The sequence below is a fragment of the Acipenser ruthenus genome, chromosome 9 (assembly GCF_902713425.1).
Source record: "Acipenser ruthenus chromosome 9, fAciRut3.2 maternal haplotype, whole genome shotgun sequence".
NCBI lineage: Eukaryota > Metazoa > Chordata > Actinopteri > Acipenseriformes > Acipenseridae > Acipenser > Acipenser ruthenus.
Window position 1 is genome coordinate 44,895,104 of NC_081197.1, and position 21,105 is coordinate 44,916,208.

Genomic DNA, 21,105 nt, shown 5'->3' on the forward strand with positions numbered 1-21,105 from the left:
GGAGTTATAAGGCTTATGCAGTTAATCCCTTATTGATTACTAAAGCTAACAAGTAGTAACAGTTTGTGGTTTGGAGGTTATGTTCATTCCAACATAAATGGTCCATTTGCTTCTTACTTGTCATCATGCCTTTTAAAGTTATTACCCAGTATGTACGTTCAAATATACAACATATGGGGATAATACTTCATACATGCAAAAAATACGTTGTGTGCTGCATGTTAAACATGAGTATGTTCATTTGTTTCGTAAATATATCTGGCAACATAAATTGTACTCACTAATGTGAACTGGTCATAGACTTGCATCAGGTCCTCCATTTTGTACTGTTCTAGCACCACAAAATTTTCCAGGTTTGAACTGCCTTTGCGAGCACAGTCCTGGCAATGCACTACATAGGTCTTCCGAGAATTGCTCTCACTAGTGACAAAAAGCAGATCAAAGACCTCCACCTGAAACATTAGGAAAGACAAAGGCAAGTATTAAAACCACACACACACACATCATACACAAGAAAAATGACAAGCTCAGTATACTTTTCAAACTGTGCTATATTTGTCAACTACTTATCTGTGCTAATTATAAGCAATATAAACAAAGCCTCAGATTCTAAACAGTTAAACCTGATTGTAATGACCAAGAAAACTGGTCATCATATACAGTACTGTTTAAATATTTATGTCCCAGTATACCCAGAAACCCTAGGTTTATTGCATTCTACAAATGGCTATTCTTCTACCTTTTAAAAATTAAGCCTGTGTTTTTCATCCTTATCTTTTCAGCCAGGGTAGCCATTAAGGACTATGGTTAAATAAGAAATCACCACAAACTAGGTGTTTTAAGATGCACTCACCTCACAGATGCTACAGTAATGAGCAGGCTCATCCTTTCCCCTTCCGTGCCATACAATCTCTTTCCCTGCAACAATGAGAGCCTCCTTCAACATCTGACACTGCTTCAACGTCCTCAACAAGCAGAACCTAGCAAAATGAGCATGGAAAGAGGCATTTATTCCCAAAATACGCCTTTCATAGACTGATAGACATAACATACCTTAAGGTATTAGCATGACTATATAGATATATGTATATAAAATGACACAGAAATTTTGCATGGAACTTCGGAAAAGGGCAAAAGTTGAGTGGAGTTCTGAAGTTAAAAGGTCCTTATTGTGTGGCTGTGCATCCAACACAGGTGTAATAAATACAAAGCCTGGGTAAATGTAGGTCAAATGGAATAGGCTGCACAGACTATACATTTAATTGCAACATAATAAACACATTATTTTCACAGTACCAAGTCCATAGTGTCCAATTTACTTTCTATCTAATTTTCGAAGGCTCTTAGAGATGTATGTAATAAAGTCCCACTGCCATTATAATTTTTAAAAAGCATATAGTTCAATTCCTGCAGCTTCATCACCAGTCACAAATGCTGTCATATATTTTGTTTTTAACTTACTTAATCATTTCGAAGAGCTTGGGATCGGACACTTTGATGTTCCGTGCCATGTTCCAGGACAGGTGAATCATGGGTACAATAGACTTCACACTTTGTAGTTTATTCCACTCATATCTCTCCACTGCGAGTTTATACTGGTATGCTGTAAGTAAACAAGAAAAATAAATGACTCCTGTTCCATCATACCAAGGTCTAGGTCAGTCTTTAATTAACATAATTTCTTGGCCTGGCTCTATCATAATGAGTGTACATACTACTTCAGAAGACAGATAGCCTTCTACCTCATTTGTGGTACATTTTTTATATATATATATATATATATATATATAAAGACAGACTTCAGCTTTAGGAAATGTTATTATGAGCAGTCCATGTCTTCAAATGCACAGGTGGTGGAAAACCAAATATGTAACAATTTATATTTAAATAAAAGCGAAAAAAGAAGAAAGTGTCTGTGAAAAAGAATAAGAGGAAAAGTTAACAAATGGAGAAAAAGGGGGAAGTAGACAAAGTACGAGCCATGTGGAATAGCAAAAGAAAAAAACTAAACTGGACAAGCAGCAGCAATACCTGTTAGTGGTCCAACATTCCAAGCGATATTATTGCACCAGCCAATAGCTTGAACCCAGTGCACTGTGCCTGCATTGATCCAAACCAGGTCTCCAGGACGCTGGATAAACCGATACACAGGGACATTCGCCTCATACAGATCCTCTAGGTTTGGCCACCAGGAGCCCATTAAGAAATTAATATTGTTCCTGTTGAAAAAAAGAAATACAAGTTAGCAAAGTGAGTCCAATTGTACTGGGCAATTAAGCACATGGTAACACAAGTATAATGGATTATGAAGATCAAGAGTGTAATGTAAAATGTTTGGCAACTACCAATGACAAAATGTAAAGCAAGTTGGTTTGATGACCACAGACCACAACTGTCAATTAGAAAAAAAATTAGTTAATTGACTTTTTTCTTAACGGTGAATTAACCAAATGTAGTGAATTATCGAATGGTTAAATATTGTGGGAGCACAGTACCATGCTGGCAATTGACTTGTTATTGTGCTAATTATGTTTTCATACTTTTCACAGAAATCATTCATGGCACCCCAGTAGGACTCCGGAACTGCAAACCATTCACAATCCCCTGGGCCGATGTTGATGTTGACAGAACAAAAGTTGTTGTTTTCTTGATGACCTAAACAACATATAAAAGTCTTGTTAGCACTGGAACAGATAATCCACTTCAATGAGAAACCTATTGACAGCAATCCTAAATAGGGATTAAGACTTGAAACACACTGTGAAGACTTATTATTCATTAATGTTGTGAACAGGAACCTGATTTTACAAAATTATGTATCAAATTGCTTTTTCAGCATTTCAGTTAATTTTCCAGTATTTTAATTTAACGTTTTTGATATAGTATTTGACCCCTTGAATTGTATTTCATACAGATTAGGGGGAAAAAACAGTGAGTTGAGCAACATCTTAAACCATTCCTGGTGCAGAGAAACATGCTGTAGTTATCAGAAGGGTCGACGTATCCAAACTCACAGTACTAACCTGTGTACCAGGAGAAGAACTGAACTGAACTGAACACAAGGCTTGCTACTCACCAGGCGTCCTGCTGCCGGGAACCTTCATATAGAGCTGAACCGTGTTCATTCCCAGGATGATGTGTCCAACATGGCTCAGGAGATTCCCTGCAGACACAACTCGTGCAAACGCAGGGAGCTTACTTAACTCATGAAGCTGCAACTTCCACCTGAAATTAGTAATTTCTGCTTTAGATAATCCTGGAGACACACTGGTCATTTCACTACGATAACATTATGCATATATAGAAAATTAAAAAAAAAATGAACATATATGTAATGAATCAAACTAACCACTACAGTATAAGCCCTTTGGGGAAAAAGGTACATTAGAGGGTGAGGAGTGGCTGTTCACTACAGTAAAGTGACTGTTTTCCAGTCCAACTAACAAGGATATGGTATAATAAGAATTATTGTATTTAACCCTTTGCGGTCCATTGTCGGACTGGGTCCGACATTGCAATTATTCCTCACAGGTCCTTTGTCGGACTGGGTCCGACATCATTATAGCAACGCAATAAACGGGTGTTTAGTCGTTTTTTCTCCGGAAAAAGCCGAGAAAACCATTCAATTGCCGAGTGGGAGCGACAGGAGCCGAGACAAGTCGAAAAAAAAAAAAAAAAGGCGTATCTCATGAATAGTCATACATGGTATCAGGTATCAGATAACGGGGCGTTCATAGTAACAAGCTGGCTGAGTGCGTCAGCACACAGAGACTATCATGGACATTTGTAGAGCTTTTTTCAGATGTTATAGTAATAAAATAATGACTTGGATCGCATTATTGAGGAGTTTGGTGATAAAACGAGTGATCCGGAGATGATCGATCGGTATGTACGACTATTATTATTATTATTTATTTATTTCTTACATAGGTAAACGCTATAGCAAACGAAAGGGTGGGGCGGGGCTGGAGATGCCTAGTGAATGCTTTGTTGATATGCAGGGCCATTTAAACCCGTTTGACTGTGAAAAAAAATACTTTTAAACAGCGCGTATAAAATTAACTGCACGTGTGAAAATTAATTAGACCTGGCGTGCCTGACGCACACTTAATAAATGAACTGCAAAGGGTTAAACCTTTTCCACAATATCTTGGTGCCAAAGAGCAGACAGTAAAAAGGAATTGGACAATAGTCCACAATAGAACTTTTCAATTTAAAACAAATGTACTATTCAGCATACTGGTGTATGTTTTGATAAAAAGATACAAGAACTTGGTCTCTATACAACATTCCTGCAATGGTGATTGGCTAAGAATCTTGTCCTCCAAAAATCACTTAAAACCGGCTTACTTCTTTTCATCTGAGAAGTCAATGTTTGTCCCAAATTTGATGGTTTTGAAGGGTCCTTTTCTCCGCCGGCCAACACTATAAACAAACACACACATTGGTTAAAAAGCTTTTCCACCACAATCAAAGCTGGTAACACAGCTTTTTAACCATTACTCCACTCACTTATCTGATGATGTTGATTCATTGTCCGAGTGGTCCTTGTGGCCCTTCTTTTCATTTTCCTCCTTAAAATAAAAAAATATATCTATATTAGGGCTGTTCCGATTAACAGTTAATTGGACCGATTAATCAACTAGCGTTGATCAAAGATAAAAAAAATATATATATATATATACACACAATTTAAATCGTGCATTCTGGGTAGAGAGAAATGCATGCTGCTATTTAGGGAAGTGCTGATTTGAAGCGTGCTCTCTCTCCCCGGAAGCGGTAGGACACTGTGGTTATAATCTCGTATAAAAAGGAGTTAAAGTTGTGTAAATTATAAAAGTTGTTTTAAATGATTGCCAAACATGTGTCTTCAAAGTTACTTGTGCACTGTAAACAGAGCTGTGGTGAACGCTGTAGTAAAATCCAGCGTGGCACACTTATCCTGAATAACAAACTGTTGATTCAGTTATAAAGCTCGGAGTGTTTTTTGTTTCCGTGTTTGTACACTGCTAAATTTTGCTATTTTGGGGTTACCCCAGAGTGATTAAACAATACGCATATAACTGTGCTGCTCTGACCCTTGGGGCTTGTGTGGCAGTTATTGGGTTCCTAAATCTGTTTTATTAGGATAATAGGACGAAAAGGTAACATTTGTTACATTTACGAAAATAAAAATAATAAATGAAAATAATTTTTAAAAGACCAAATTCCCATTGGGCGCATTTTCTTTTTAGATTCTATTAATTCAAGTACTGTATTACTATGCAGAAAAATGTTAAATCGAGCGACAGCTCTGATATTAATAACAAATATAAAACTGTAACAGGCACATCAATCTAGAGTAGCATTTTCATTGTTCTTGTTGCACATTAGTACCCGCTAACAAGTACAATATGATGTGCTGACACCCCAAAAGGTACAGGGATGTATGTATCATTCCTCAAAAACCACCAGCAACAACTTTACTATGCAAGTCAAATAGACATGCTAGGAGGTCATACAGCTCCTCTTTAGCAGAAAGCAAAATATTAATGATGTACCACTAACGTTACAGGAAACACCTGTACTGTTTTCAACATTGGCTCATAGGCAAAATCAATAAACTGTATAGGGCACATCACTGTCAGAAGCAGAAAGTTTCTGACTTTGTTTCAACTCAGTAGGCATGCATGTCAGTCAAGTTACCAAATAAGCAACGCCACTGGACTATAAACTACACAGAGTATTCCAGTGTGGAATGGATCATTTGTGAAATTTAGGATAATTTTATGTCTAACATTGACATTTTAAACTTTGTATCAATGAAAGAGAAAATATCAACACTATCTTACAAAATACAGTTAAACAGTAGAACTGCCCTCCACACCCCTTTCCCCTTACTGTACTTCAGTTTGTAAGTGTGTATGCATATTTTATCAATCAAAAGCATGTATACAGGATTAAGCAGGATCAAACACCTGACATGACCCAAGTTTCCATTGTATTTTCGCAGATCACTGACCCGTAATGATTCCTGGAATGACGAGGCCTGGTACTGTGCATATTTGGCAATGGTAGTATGGGACCGACTGCTTTCACAGCGCCACATTTTCTTCGTTCCAGTTAGGTCCCAGTTTTCGTCCGTGGGCTGCGACAGTTGCGTCCGCACCTCCACCAGATGATCAGCGTTTGCTTCTACTAATGTCTTGGTAGAAAACAGGCCGAGATCTGGGAAACAAAGAGGAGCCTTCAGTTTGTTTTTTTCCCCCCTTGGTTTTTCGTGAACATTAGCCACTAGTTAATATGACAAAGACCAAAATCCACAATTTGCAATACCAAAATCCACAATCAGAACAATAACCAAGTAGTAACACAGAAACGTTTGAAAGACGTCAAAAAAAAAAAGGGGGTAAAGCAGGCAGCTAAAAAGAATCCAAGAGTAACAGCCAATGACTTAAAGAACGACTTAGAAGCATCAGGGACAATAGTGCACGAAATAAATATACAAAGGCACCTGAACAAAGAAGAGTTGTATGCACAGACCTCCCTGTAAACCACTTTAAGAAAATTCCTAAAACAAACCATCTAAATTTTGCCAAGAAATATGAACACGAATCTGAAGCATTCTTCAACAAAATGATCTGGTCCAATGAGACTAAAATGTAACATTTCCCCAATGGACCACAGTATGTTTGGAGAAAAAGGGGAAGCATGAAGGTGGTTCGATCATGATGAGGTGGGTTTACATGCACGTGAAAAGTGACTCTACAGTCATGACTGTGTGACGCGGTCACGCGAATACATCGTGAAACAGCAAAAGAACGTACTTTGGTCAGCGCGACTTTAACCCTTTGAGCTCCTATGTCGGACCAGGTCCGACATTACAATTTTCCCTTTCCGGTCCGGACCCTGTCTGACATAATCAAAAACACGTCAAGCACAGGTCTCTAGTCGTTTTGTCTCCGGAGAAAGCAGAGAAAACCTTTCAAAGGCTGAGTGAGACAGATAGGGGCAGAGGGAAGCTGAAAATAAAGGGGGGGGGGGGGGGGCGATCTGAGGAATACACATAGCCCTGGCACCACAGACATAATACGGACATAAACAAACAAGACAGCTGCCTCCGCATCCAGCGCTCAAAGAATATACAGATCACATTATTGAGGAGTTTGGTGATAAAACGAGTGATTAGGAGATTAAGAGAAGAGGTATGTGAAAAATACAGCGCACAAGGGGTGGGGTGGGGCTGGAGATGCAGTACTGAGCGTCCTGCTGATATGCAGTGCCTTTTAAACCTGTTTTATTGTGAAAAAAATACTTTTAAACAGCGTGTGTAAAATAAACAGCGCGTGTTAAAATAAATTGGACCTAACGCGCCTGAGAGGTGCTGAATGGACCGCTAAGGTAGGCAGGGTCAATCGCTTTCTCACGATAAAAAATAGCTGTAAAAACCCATGTAAACCGGAGCAGGAATTGTGCTTGTGTCTCACGAAATTTCAGCAGTCAAGATCTTGTTTAACTGGTGGAATCTCACATTATTCCTCATCACAAGACATCCATGTTTCATTATGTGTGTGTGTTAAGCAGATTCTGCGCCTGGCACTTCTACCGCAGCTGCAGACCAGCAGTCACTGGCTTCTCGGAGCAGAGGCAGGGTATAGGGACCGGCAGGTGTGTACAGGATGCTCAGCCATGAAGCTGCTCAGGAACCTCGTATGTATTTTTACATATCCCCGTTCTCAATCTTATATTCATATAGGCCTAAGGATCACACCGTTTTTTATTGTATTGTAGTGTAACCACCCGTGTTCCCATATTTTCCATATACATTTATAGACTACTTTAATTAAATAAAACTTTTAGATGTTATACATATCTATTTAAGTAGTAAAACTTGTACTTAGTAGAAGTTTTATTTTACATACTTTTATGTGCGCGTGTGAGCGTGTGTGTGTTGGAAAGGTAACGCAACACAAACAAGTAATGCATGATAATTCGGAATGTGCGTGACAAGTTCATTCTATTCTCTTGTTAATTTTTTTAAATCTTCATGGCAATGCATGAAGCTCTCCTCACGATATTCAGAGTTGATCTTTTCCTACTAAGTAAGCAGACATGGACATTTAAATATCCCCTCCCCTAAACGTCTACGACTGAGTGATCTGCATTGGCACGGATGACTTTTTCCCTAAATCAGAACAGCATAGCAGCGCATTTCGTAAAAAGTATGCCGTCCATGATCATTTTGACAAACTCCTGGGGCAAAACCAATCTTTTGGCTGGGGTTGTACACGCTCCCAGGTGCATTCCGAGCCATTTTGGACCAATTTCAGTAGCCAATTTGAACTTGACTTTGTCAATCGAAATTACTTCACCTACAACTTGCTATTTTACCAGATGGATCAACCTGATAAAATCACACATGAGGCTAGTTAACAAACACAGTTTATGAAATGTTACTCATCAGACCTTTTACATGTATGTCCAATTCACATAATACTCATTTTATAAAACCTCAGCTGCAAAAATCATATACAATCTCTGCTTAACTCAAATCAGGGTTAATACACTTTTTCTGATAAAAATTTCAAGGACCTTCAAGGACCATTTTGACAATTTTCAAAAGACCTAATTTCATGAGTTTGACAAATTTCAATGTTGATAACTAATAACCAACTGTAAAAATAAAGGTTTTGCATTAACAGTTTATTTAACTATATAATAACAAATCTAAATTACACATTTTTCAAGTATAGATAAGCTCTGGACCAGTTTTTGTACCTACAGGTGTGTGTTTCATTATAAAAGCAGTACAGTAAGTAGTCTCCGGCTAAGAGAACACCTCTTTGCGAAGCAAGCGAAGTGCTCTCTTAGCCGAATAACTGTCAAACTAAATTAACACAGCACCCCTACACACGTTAAATGTAGCAGCAGCAGCTCTAGAGTAATTATGAATACATTTACAGTTTTGAAATGATTGAATAAACCATTTGAATTTAAATTTGATGATAATGATGAGCTATCAGGTAGGGGTGTACGATTCACCAATTTACACGGTAAACCGTGATATTTTTCTTGACGATTATTGATATAGTGACCCCTGTATCGATACACTGTTTTTTTGTTTAAGTAAAATTTGATGTGTTAACATAAACATGAGCATGCACTAATTCATGTCTATCCTGACAATTAGAGCATATTATTTATTAGCATGCACTCTAGCAGCCTCACCTACCAATCACTGTGTTAAGCGTGTTTTTGTCAAGCCTGCCGGCAGCTGAGTGAGTTTAGCAGAAACAGTTTATTAATGTTGATAATCTCATCAGGGCGACGTCGAAATTCGAACTGCTCCGGCCAGTTTAAAATCCAGTGGATTTTTGTGAACCAGAACATTAGTGTTCCTCAAGAAAAAACTCAAAATATAAAATTATATATATTTTTAAAAAGAATCAGCATTAGAACTGTTTTTTTTTAAGTTTTATTATTATTTACAGGGCTCCAGTCTGCAAATGGTTGCAAATGCGGCAAAAAAAGAAAAATATCAGGTTACAAAACAGGTTACAGTACTGTATCAGTTGTGAACAAACATTATTTTTTATTTTTATTTATTTATTTATTTATTTATTTATTTATTTATTTATTAGCAGACACCCGTATCCAGGGCGACTTACAATTATTACAAGTTATCTCGTTTTTTACATACAATTACCCATTTATACAGTACTCCACACTGCTGCCATCCTTTTATAGTTTTAAATATAAGGACATCCATTGGAGGAAAAACATTTTTTAAACCCATCATGAATAAAAAGGAACAACGATAATATGTACAAAATTATGACTTGCTCACTTCTAAATGTAGGCTTTCTGACTGGATAGCCATTAAACACTGGAACACAATCCTAATACTGCATATACAAAATGCAACAGAACTGTACTTGGACACCATTGTGTCTTAGAACATGGAAACTATAAATTCTCAATGATGCATTCTTAAATACCAGATATAACATGCAATTACTTTTTTAGCTTCCAGGTGGTGCTATTGCACTTAATGTATGTTTGATATCTTCATGAAATCCCCCCACCCCCAACTAGGCAGCAGCTAAATCTCCTTTCCATCACTTTCAATTAGACAGCAATCACTTGGTTTCCCATGTTAATAACTGAGCTTACCTAGTTTAAGCGCTCCTGCAAGGCCACGGATTACTGTGACAGGGTTGTTTGGATTTGTACAGAACTGGTGTAAAGGTGGAAAGAAAGCATCTCGCTTGTTCTCCAGCTGTAAACCAAAATAATAAAAAAACAAAAACAATGAACTGGTTTTCAAAACAATGGGCTTAACATCTAGAGCTAGACTGGCATTTAATATATGACAAATATTAGAATGAGGATTTTTTTAAATCCCCAACAATACATATATAAAAAAATAAAGAATAAATGTAACTATTGAATTGTTAAATCTGTCTGGTTAGAGATTTCCTGGTTGCCTAACTCCAACACTGAAGTCCAGAATAACTCACCTCAAAACAGCAGACCAGTAAACTAATCAAATGGAATTTTGTATTTTTTTTTTTTTTAATAATCATTTACTGGTATTAATTAAGTAATTTAACTTTGTATTTCACATAACAGGACCAATACAGCAAGTTGTAGCTACCCCTTCAAAATGGCATTCACAGAATTACTACAGTGCAGCAGTATTAAATTATGCCATCTTTGATAATCTAATCTAAACTTACACATCTAGGTGCAATTTTCTTAATGCATTCGAACTATAAAACTACAGCATTAAAGGAAATGCATAACCAGCAACCCTCCAGCAACCCCTTTAAATGGCATTGGTGGAGGACACTGCTTTGCTGCTTTCATTCAGCCTATTTCATTACCTTTGTAATTGTTTGGGACTGCATTCTGATTCATCCTAATCTTACCTTTTATCAGCCTGCCATAATAAAGTAAAGAGGCCACTAATTCTTTTGGCTGGAGGACCATTATGTAGGGAGACTTTAGAGGAAACTGATGTAAAGCTTATCGGCCTGAACCACAGAGCAACACACTGCTCTACATCTCTTACGTCAACAAAACAATAAAGGAAAAAAAGTTTAAATACAATCCCCACAGAACATAGTATTGTACCGGTCAATGCAGGCTTAAATTACACAACTAAAATCTCAGTAAGAAAAGTACTGTCTAGCAAAATACTAAAAGCAAACATAATTGCTGTTGTACATGCAGACCCAGAACTACTGTAACACTTACAAACATTCTAGTTGGAGACAGTGTATGTGTATAGTGTTTCTATGACAGCAGTACTACGACTACTACTACTACTGCTACTACTACTACTAGAGGGTATACTTACATAGATACTGGGAGTAGGAGGGTTGAGTTTGTCCTTTGGCAGCGAAGGATAAGGGGGAGGAGGCAGTCGTGGGGGCGGACACTTGTCCAATAAAACGCTACTATTTGAAAGACCATTCTTACCGAGGTTTCTGAAAAGGAAGAAATCAAGATTACTACATTAACATAAATAAATACATTAATAAAAACTCTGGAACAGTTTAAGAACTTTAAACATTTGACTGCAGTCAAATTAAAAATATTGAAAGTGAAGGTCATATCTGAATAACCCTTCTCAAAACTCAAGACAATACTGCAATTACATCTGTTCTTATTTCTTCAGAGGCTTAATTTTATCTTCATGACATTATACATTACATGAACTATATACACACACAGGAAAAATATCGACTTTTAAAACAATAAATATTTTTTTTAGTATGGCTGGCATATTCATTTTAGTAACAAACCTCAAATGTACTTGAATCTCAAGATAAAGAAATCATTAGGTAAAGAACACATTTTTCCTGCGCTGTGGCTAATTCAATTCAGTGACGGGCATCATTTTCCTTGGTGCACACCACTGGCAGATGGAATTCATGGAAATGATTCCCACTTACTGTGTCTTTACCCAAATAGATAATTTGATATTTTAAGTCCGGGAACACTAATACAATTGTAAGTGGAAGCACTAGATGAAATGGACCTAAAAACATGTGAAATATAAAAAAATGTGATAAAATGGCCCACCAGAACTGTGTTTGAAATCATTGACCAAATTATTAACAGAAACATTAAATCTAATGCACTACATTGTACAAAACTACCATCCACCAGTTCAAGTTTCTTACAAAAAATACATGTGGTGTGCTTTTCAGGTCTGCCTTGCATACACTCAGAGAAGAGTAAACTTCCCTTGGTCAATAGGGTGAAATTCAAATTCATTAGGATCAACAGGCAGGATTAAAAATCATGAGTGTAATTGAAGTGCAAACCCTGCTTTTAATTGTTTTACAAAGATTGCATGGGAAGCACAACAGCCAAAAGGAGGACAAATACATTACATTTCTTCAAGGTTGGTATCCTAGTAAGTAAAAAGGGGTCACAGTGAAGAGAATCTGTGGTGTTAGTTGTACACTTTGCGACAAACTGCAAAGTTATCTTGATGGAATTACATTTTTCCTTCTTGATTTTTAAATGTTTTTTAAACAAAATAAAATTAAGGGTTGCATAGTACTTTCGCACTCCATTTTTATACTTGCACACAAACTTCACTTTTTAGCGTAAACACAGCTGTAAAACTTTGGCCTAATTCAGTCTGAATTCCTGTTGTCGAATATAGTGTGTGTTAGAGACAGATGAAGGCTGACAGATGAAACATCACTTGAACATGAATGTATGTGATCAGCAGATATTTAAAGCTTAGCTGATAATTTGATGTGGTCAATATTGTCTTGATTGGTTTAAACCTAAGTTCTAAGACCTCATCTAGATACAAAACGAAGGGAAAGCTGGATAAGCACAAGAATTACCCTTTTTATTTCATTTTACATCAGGAATTGGATGTATTGTCAAGTTGTTCAATCCAAAAATGGTGTTTGAAAGGGAACTCAAATTTTCTATTAAGAAATGCTACCGGTGAACCCAATCCTGCACAGAAGAATGAACAGCAGAAAACGTTGAGCTATAAATGGATCTTGTTTCAAAATGTCCCTCCAGTGAAAACAAATCTTGGGATAAAGATTGCCAGATACGAGTTTAACAATACATCTGTTAGGTTTGTCCAAGACAGTGTCCAAATTAATGCTATTTATATTTAAAAAAAAAAAAAAAAAACCCTCTGGTGAAATTCAGTTTATGTATGGACATGTAAAGGAAAGGAAATGGGTGTCTATTAAATACCATATTCATTCCAGAGGTCAGGTTGTAGCTCATAACTCAGGAGAAGCTCTGTAGCACAAACTAAAGGAAACATATACAAAAGGGCCCCATTGCCCATTATATTTATTTCACACATAAGTTCAACATTTCTTTTGAAAACTGCCTCTATCAATTTGCTGCTTCAAGGTAAGCGTTCAGTAAAGATTAGGCTTAGGGTTTCAGTACAGTTTGATTGTGCAGTAAATACCAGGTTTACAGGGCACATATGGCCGTCAGTACCAAATCAGTTGCATAGATTTATAAAGATTGGATAATTAGAACTAAAGTTAAGAAAATAAACACATGGGGTGTGCTGCACTTTCATAAGGGCTGCAGCATGACATTTTTAAAAACAGCATGTTAAATAACAGAACTGATGCACATAATGTAATATTCTAAAATGATATTGTACTTTGATCTTTTTGTCGGTTACCAGCAACCAGCCCAAATGGCAAACATCTACCGGCAGATGACCATGACAATATAGGAATAGTATATAGTTCCCTTACCTGCATGCTTTGAGTACGTCTACTGAGCTGGGATATATAGAGACAGAAGATGAAGGTGCAAGCGGAGGGTTAGGTTTGTGACTGATCAAAGGAGGGTCGACTTTCATGGGGCTTTGGGAGTCCTCAATACATTTCCCATTAACTTTATGTCCCAATCCACTGGGGGGGCTGTTAAGGCTGGTAACACTGTTCGTAGTAGTTTGTTCAGTTGATTTAGGAGAAGGGGTCGCTGTGGAAATGGCTGATGAGGGCGAATAGGCAACAGAATTCTCTTGAGTCTTTGAGTTGTGAACCGCTGGGTGAACGTTATTGACTTTTTCGCAGGTTCCAGAACCCCCAATATTATTGGCTTTTCCAATCAACAAGGCAGAGAGCTGAGGATTGTCTGAACTAAGTACACCTGGTGACTTGGATTCTCCATGGCTAGGGCTTGAAACAGCATCTGCCATCACCTGATGGACATGATTAGGGAGTCCCTCTACAGTGGCAGTGCTGTTTGGTGTCCCTCCAGAGTGCCTGCTGATGTCAGGCACTGATGTTGCGTTGTTGTTTCCTGAAGGCTTGCTCTCTTTGGTTAAGGTAATGCCTTGTTGTCCGCCTGAGGTAGCCGTGTGAGGAGGAGAGGAGAAGTGATTGAGAGCAGCCCCCTGTGTTAGTGAATTGCTAGGCGTGGTGGGATGTCCAACCTGATTCTGAATACCAGTGCCAGCTGCCTGGAAATGCTGGGAAGTCCCAGTGGAAGAGAGAGGTCGTTCACCATTAGGACCCGCCAAATGTGAACTCTGACCTTTCTGAAGCCCCTGAAACAAGACCAATAAAAATCAGGCAAAGAAAGAGACAAAGCTTAAGCTTTTCACCACCGAGAAGAACTGCAAGATTACAACTGAACTCCTCCCTCCCCCCCCCACCACCACCACTGATTGAAAACACCTGGCTTATTGCTTATGAATAATTCGAGCAATAAGCATTTAAAAAAAGGGTTTCCAAAACATACCTACTTCTCGGGCTTATACAGTGCATTAAGAAAAAAAAAATGGCATGTTGTACAAAAGCTATGCTTATACCAGGTTAAACATACATTTAAGCCCAGTTTTAAAAAGTCAAAAATTAGATTTAATTAATTTTTTTGCAAATGCAAATAAATAGATCAATACAGATACAGACAGACTGATGCACAGTAATGCTAAATGCACGCACCTGAGTGGAGTTAATGTGTTGGTTTTTCCATGGCTCCTCTGCGCTGCTGCTGGTTGGGTTTGTGCAGTTATGAGGTAGACTTAGTGCGTTTTGCTGCAGGTAAGGCACGTTTCCATTGTTTTCCATTCCTGTTATGTGATTATTGCCTACAGAAATAGTGTCTGTATTACCCAGCATTCCAGCTGTGCTGCAGGGAAGCGAACTCGCTTGGAAAGAGCCGTTTGCTACTGGCTGCCCAGGGCAGACAGGGCGAACTCCAGGCGGAACAACATTAGGCACTCTAGTCAGGGCCACGTGAGGCTGCTGACCAGAGACAGAGTTTGTAGGCAGTGATGAATCGACTGTTGGCCCATTAGGAACTCTAGTTGGTCGTACCTGCCCAGCTGCTGTTTGTCTCATCTAAATCAAATTAAATAAAATAAATCAATTAGGTGGTGTAGCAAAACTAAAATGATCAACAAGTTAAAGAGTCCCTAAGGTATATCACATGTAGAGCAAAAAAACACAACATTTAAAAAGGTTATACAATACCAAACAAAATAAGTGAACTTATTTGAGAATGCATTGTATTTGGAATGGCCAATCTTTTAAAAAACTACAGTGTTTTCCTACATGATCAAGAATGTATACTAGACCTGGTTACCAATAAAAATAATGAACTTATTGGGATCCATTATAAAAAAAAAAAAAAAGAAAAAAAAGAAAACACACCACACAACTCGGGCCGGTTGTACTAACGAGATCAAAAAACAGGATCGGATCCGGGCTCACTGGAGCCGGATCATGAAAAGGCGTTGTACTAAGCGGATCAGGATCAAGCTCCACTGATCTGAAATCTTGATCCGATCCTGGAGTTGCGCAGCCGTAACTAGAGAAACTGACCAATGAGAAGCGAATATGCGTGGCGCAGAGATTGAAGAATCTGAATGTCAGAAAATGAAGTGCGTTTAATTTAAACAACATGAATCAGAAGCAATTACTGTACATGTATAATTTAAAACTCCAGCGATTCTCTAAAAACAGATAGAGTATATTAATACCGGTATCTGGTTTTGTTTGGTTTTTTAACTTCTAAAATGTTTTAATAAATGTTACTGTAATCACGGTGTGTATTTTCTGACGGACACACAGATATTTTACAGCGGTATAGCCTTCATACACACAAACATCTAGCTGCAGCGTCGGTTTTGGGCAAATTATCAACACATTTTAAGCAAATGTAATCAAGTGCTGACAGACAGCTGCAACTGGAAAATGTCGCGGACAGGGGGAGATTGAGGCTGTGAAAAGTTAAGCTTAAGTTATTGAGAAAAAAGGAATTGGGGGGGGGGGGGGGGGGCTGATATGCATTTAAAAAAAAAACAACGTTAAATCGAATTATTGATTTAATTGTAATCGATACCATGAGAACGCCAGTATGACTTTGTCAACACAGAAAACTTAGAAATAATATTTATGAAACCTCATTACACAGTCAGGTCTATTTTTTTTCTGTAGCTATACGGTGAAAACAGAAATATCAGATATAGCTAAACACAAAACTAATATTGTACAAAGTTATTTTTTTCTAATTGATATTATATTAATACAGTACTGTTACAGCTACTTTTAAATGCATTGTTGCTTAAGTTGTTTTCTAAAACGTTAAATCATCTGTTTCAATCTATGTTTAGTTCCTCAATTTTTCAAAAGTGGGATCAAGTTCTGATCCTGCTCAAAAGCAAGATCAGGTTTGAGCTCAGATTGAGCACTGATCCATTTAGTACAACACAACTAGAATCAAGATCAACATCTGAGCCCGGATCCGGGATCGTATCCCTTTAGTACAACCGGCCCCTGGTCATGTCCAACATCATAATCAGTTCAATAAAAGGGACAACCTTTTAAAATCTTTAGGACATAGTTTCTACTTACTAGGCCAACTACGAAATCGAAAATAAAACAGCTGTGGTATTTCAGGGTCAATTTGTGTCAAAATGTAGAGAGGTCAAAGGACAGGTGATGTTGGGCTTCCTTACCTGCTGCTGGTGCTGCTGCATCAAGGCAAGCTGCCCCTCGAGCTGTTCCAGCATCTGTAGCTGAAGTGGCTTCAGGTTTTGCCTGTTTGTCCGCAGCTGTTCCAAGAGCTATGAAGATTAGTAAAATTAGTGTCATATGTAAAAACTAAAGAAATTCTCCATCTCATTGTGTCCTACACTATTATGTATAAGGTACTACTAAAACATACCTGTAATTTCTGTGGTGTTAAGTACCAGTTAGGAACTTGCTGTTGTACTGGATGGTGTGACGTGTTGTGGCCACTTGCCCAAGAATCAGAAGTATTCTGATGTAGAAAGCACAGAGAGTTAGTTAACTTTAAATGTACACACACTTGCATCAAAAAGTTAAAAGTAAAGTAAGTACATAGTATATATTGTGACCCCATCAAAATCAGAGCTTGGGGTGACTAAATCCATTTGTATTCCGCTTGGTTGTCATCCTAAAGACGCAAGTCTTCTTAAAGTAAATTTATGCATCGCGATGGGGGCATTATGACAACAAACCCAAGCTGAACACAACCAGATTTTCGGCTTTTTTAAATTTGACAACGAACCCCAAGGTGTTGTGGTCGCTCTAGTCACCATGGGGTCCTAAATTTGACTTTGGATCCTAACATATGCCTATAAAATCCCTATAAAACATTATAATGTTGTAGTTATTGTTCTTATAGCCAGAGATATACTGTCACAGAAATCAAATCATAAATTCAAAAATATAATACTTGGAAACCTGTCTGCAAATGAGGAAACATTGCGTTATCCTATCCTGAAAGATGCTGTAAAACTCTCATTTTGTCAAGCTCATCAAAAGATTCATTCTATTATCCCCTTTGGATTTCTCCCTGTATTATAAACATCTCTTCATAAGTTTCACACCCTTCAGAAGTTGTAATAGAGAGACCCAGTGTAGTCGACATCTTTATACTAAGCAATGTAATTAAGTCAGTACCTTTGATGGGCTTGACGTTCTTTTTCTCTTGGCAGGACTTGATTGGTCATCTACTTGGCTTGAAGGAGCCATGTGCAGAGGCAAGGACTGCTGTGACATTTGTGGTTGACCAAGGCCTACTTCATTATTCTGATGAGGTTTACAGGCCTACAACGTAGAAAGTAAAAAAAAACAACAAAAACACACTGTTTGCCTTTGTTCTGTTAACACTTAAAATACACTCTTGCAGGATGCTTTGCTGAAACACAAAAAACATTCTTATGCTGTGTCTTCTTTTTAAGCATGTACTGCACTTTACTCTGAAAATTAAATGATTAGACAGGTGACTCTGCAGAATACATTAAGGCATTATGTAAATTCATATTTCACCCCTAACTCCCAAGGTTATGTTCTTGGAGGTAGCATCTATCAAATAAGCATAACTGTCTCCAATGTCTACAATGCTATTTAATATGAGTTGTTAGACCAGCCTTATGATAAGTAAACTAAATGCACATTGGTTTCAAACTGAATTAAAATAATAATAATAATAATAATAATAATAATAATAATAATATTAATAATAATAATAATAATAATAATAATAAACTTAGAGCCTTTTTTTGGTCACTAATGAAACAGCAGACGCAGCCCATTGTAAATGGCAATCTCATGCAAGCTTGGTAAACTCAGTACTTTATAGTAAAACGCTTAAAACAAAATGCTCCCAAGATGCCACCCAAATAACTCTGCAAAGTGAGAATACATTAAAAAGGTAAAGCAAAGTAAAAAAGACAAGGTTAATATACATTCACTTTGTCACCAAAAAAAACTTCAACAAAACAAACACAAAAAAACAGGTTTGCTTTCAGTCATCCATCCATGATGGCTTAAAGGTATCGCCTTTTTAAAGCAGGTACCTATTTGTTGATAAAAATATATGGAGTGGTTATTTTACAATGTATCAATTACTGATGAATGTCAGTATGAAAGGACAATAACAATTATTCCAAAATATGAATTATTGTTATTTATATAAACCAAAAAAAACTTGAGTATTTTGCATTGCTCTACACATTCAAATGAGAACACACACAAAATGTTATGTTGGATCTTCTCATATGGATAAAGATGGAGAGCATTGTAACACTAGGCATTAGCTGCCAGAAAAAAAAAACAAGAAAACACAGAACTGAAAAATAGTGACGTCAACCATTATTTTCCATTTCTAGGAAACAAGACTAACCCTAATGGACACTCTACTGAAACCACCACATCTTTCTAGGAGTAACGTAATCTTATTATCTTCATGGACAGCCTTGTGTAATTTTAGCAGGTTTACAGATTCAGATTTTTAAAAATTAGTGATTTTTGAAACCGATAATTAAAATTGTATATAAGTAGTAACAATAAATAGGGGCCAGGTTTACTATCCATTTGCTCTAGTGAGATGTTTGCTCCAGTTTCTTAAAAGGAAAAACAAAATGTGAATGCAAAACAAACCTAATTAAATATCGAGTTTGTACGAGTTTGTGTTTTTCTGTAACATTACCAGTTTGTTTTTCCGTGAAAAAAAAAAAAAAAACCTGTAAACTCTGCATTGAATAAATGCTTAGTAAATCTGGCCCTATAATTGGGAATCTACAGTACGATCTAACTCTTCTCACCTGCTGTGCTGAGTTCATGGCACCCTGTCTGGAGGTAAGTTCTGCGGGGATTGGTAGGCTCCATGCCTCCTCAATACTAGGAAGCATTTTAGTTTTACTCTGTAGACTACTTTGTTGAAGGTTACACAACTGAGCCTAGGAAAAATTATGTAAAAACACATTTAATACTGCACTACTTAATATAAATTGTGGTCTTCTACTAAATCTGAGATACATATATATATATATATGTGTGTGTGTGTATATATATATATATATATATATATATATATATATATATATATATATATATATATATATATATATATATATATATATATAGATATATATATATATAGATAGATAGATATATATATAGATATAGATATAGATATATATATATATATAAAATTTGAGAGATAGATAAAAAGTCCTTAATTTAATGGGTAAATTACCACCTGGGGAGAGGTTGAATTCTATTTAAAATATAGGTAATCATCTTCATAACAAAGGATTAAATATTCAACATTTAAAAAAAAAAAACTGAAAAAAATAATTGATGTCTTAATGCCATGATTATGCTTTAGTTATACGTGAAAAATGTTCACACACATACACATTTACATGAACAACAAAACAAAACAGCCCATCATGTCTAATTTTGTTTAACTAATAACTAAAATGATGCAGAAAGAAACAGAAGGGATCTAGTTGCAGCTTGTCAGTGAAGGCCCTCTTGTGAATACACACGGCGACACTGATCAGAGCTCTTACTGACTTCTGCAGCCCAAGAATACATGAGTGTTACACAAAGTAGCCAAAATACATGGTGTTACAGTTCTAACTCCAACCCCATCTCAACACTGACACCACCCTGTGCCTCTCAAACAAAACAATTTATACCTGTAAGTATTTTATCCGTGCTGTGAGGGCAGGGGTATTACTACACGATTTGCTCCTGGTTGCATTAATGTAACATTTGATGGCATCCTGAGGCTGGTTACAGGATTCGTAGAGGGTGCCCAGGTCCATCCAGGCTGCAGCGTGGCCATGGTCCAACTGCACAGCACAGATATAGGCCTGTAATGCATCCATCGGTTGATTCTGCTGTTGATACAACACCCTGACGAGAAAGAGACGTTGATTAATCCACCACACACTGAGACCCGAAAGGCAGAATTTAACACGTCCCCTTGTCATCGTCCTACAAAGTAGTTACACAACTGATACTGTCTGAGAAATGTAGCACAACCTGCGTCAGAAGTGTCATGATAAGCTGAATGCTCAACTCAGTAAAGCAGACAAATGCTTTGGCTAGTGTGTCACCAATGTGATCATTAAGGCACTAGCTAGTTTCTTAACTAAATTCTTGTTTTCCTAGTTTTTTTTTGGATGAATATACAGCAGCTGAGAAATTAATTGGTTGACAGCAGACAGCAAAACGTGGGATAGATGTGGGGGTAAAAAACACACATACAAATCCCAGTCTTGGTGCAGGACTGACAAATGTCACAAATTATTTTAGAATAGCTTCCTCCGATAGATGA

The 21,105-nt window shown here is 37.2% G+C and overlaps 1 protein-coding gene across 5 annotated transcripts in view; it reads right to left on the bottom strand.

Moving 5' to 3' along the window:
* The window catches only part of LOC117405424 (lysine-specific demethylase 6A-like), a 99,183-nt gene that overhangs the window by 2,979 nt on the left and 75,099 nt on the right, over positions 1-21,105 (bottom strand). For 3 of the 5 annotated variants that reach the window (XM_059030056.1, XM_059030058.1, XM_059030057.1), the window contains 18 exons: positions 20,462-20,681; positions 19,580-19,714; positions 17,934-18,080; positions 17,173-17,268; positions 16,964-17,071; positions 14,946-15,344; positions 13,749-14,548; positions 11,342-11,471; positions 10,153-10,258; positions 6,002-6,207; positions 4,513-4,574; positions 4,351-4,425; positions 3,077-3,225; positions 2,541-2,655; positions 2,032-2,219; positions 1,462-1,603; positions 854-980; positions 282-452 (listed from right to left, as the gene is read on the bottom strand). In XM_059030056.1, coding sequence (XP_058886039.1) covers positions 282-452; positions 854-980; positions 1,462-1,603; positions 2,032-2,219; positions 2,541-2,655; positions 3,077-3,225; positions 4,351-4,425; positions 4,513-4,574; positions 6,002-6,207; positions 10,153-10,258; positions 11,342-11,471; positions 13,749-14,548; positions 14,946-15,344; positions 16,964-17,071; positions 17,173-17,268; positions 17,934-18,080; positions 19,580-19,714; positions 20,462-20,681 — 3,376 coding nt within the window. The remainder of the gene's footprint in view (positions 1-281; positions 453-853; positions 981-1,461; positions 1,604-2,031; positions 2,220-2,540; positions 2,656-3,076; positions 3,226-4,350; positions 4,426-4,512; positions 4,575-6,001; positions 6,208-10,152; positions 10,259-11,341; positions 11,472-13,748; positions 14,549-14,945; positions 15,345-16,963; positions 17,072-17,172; positions 17,269-17,933; positions 18,081-19,579; positions 19,715-20,461; positions 20,682-21,105) is intronic. The other 2 variants (XM_059030059.1, XM_059030060.1) reach the window with 1 other exon arrangement.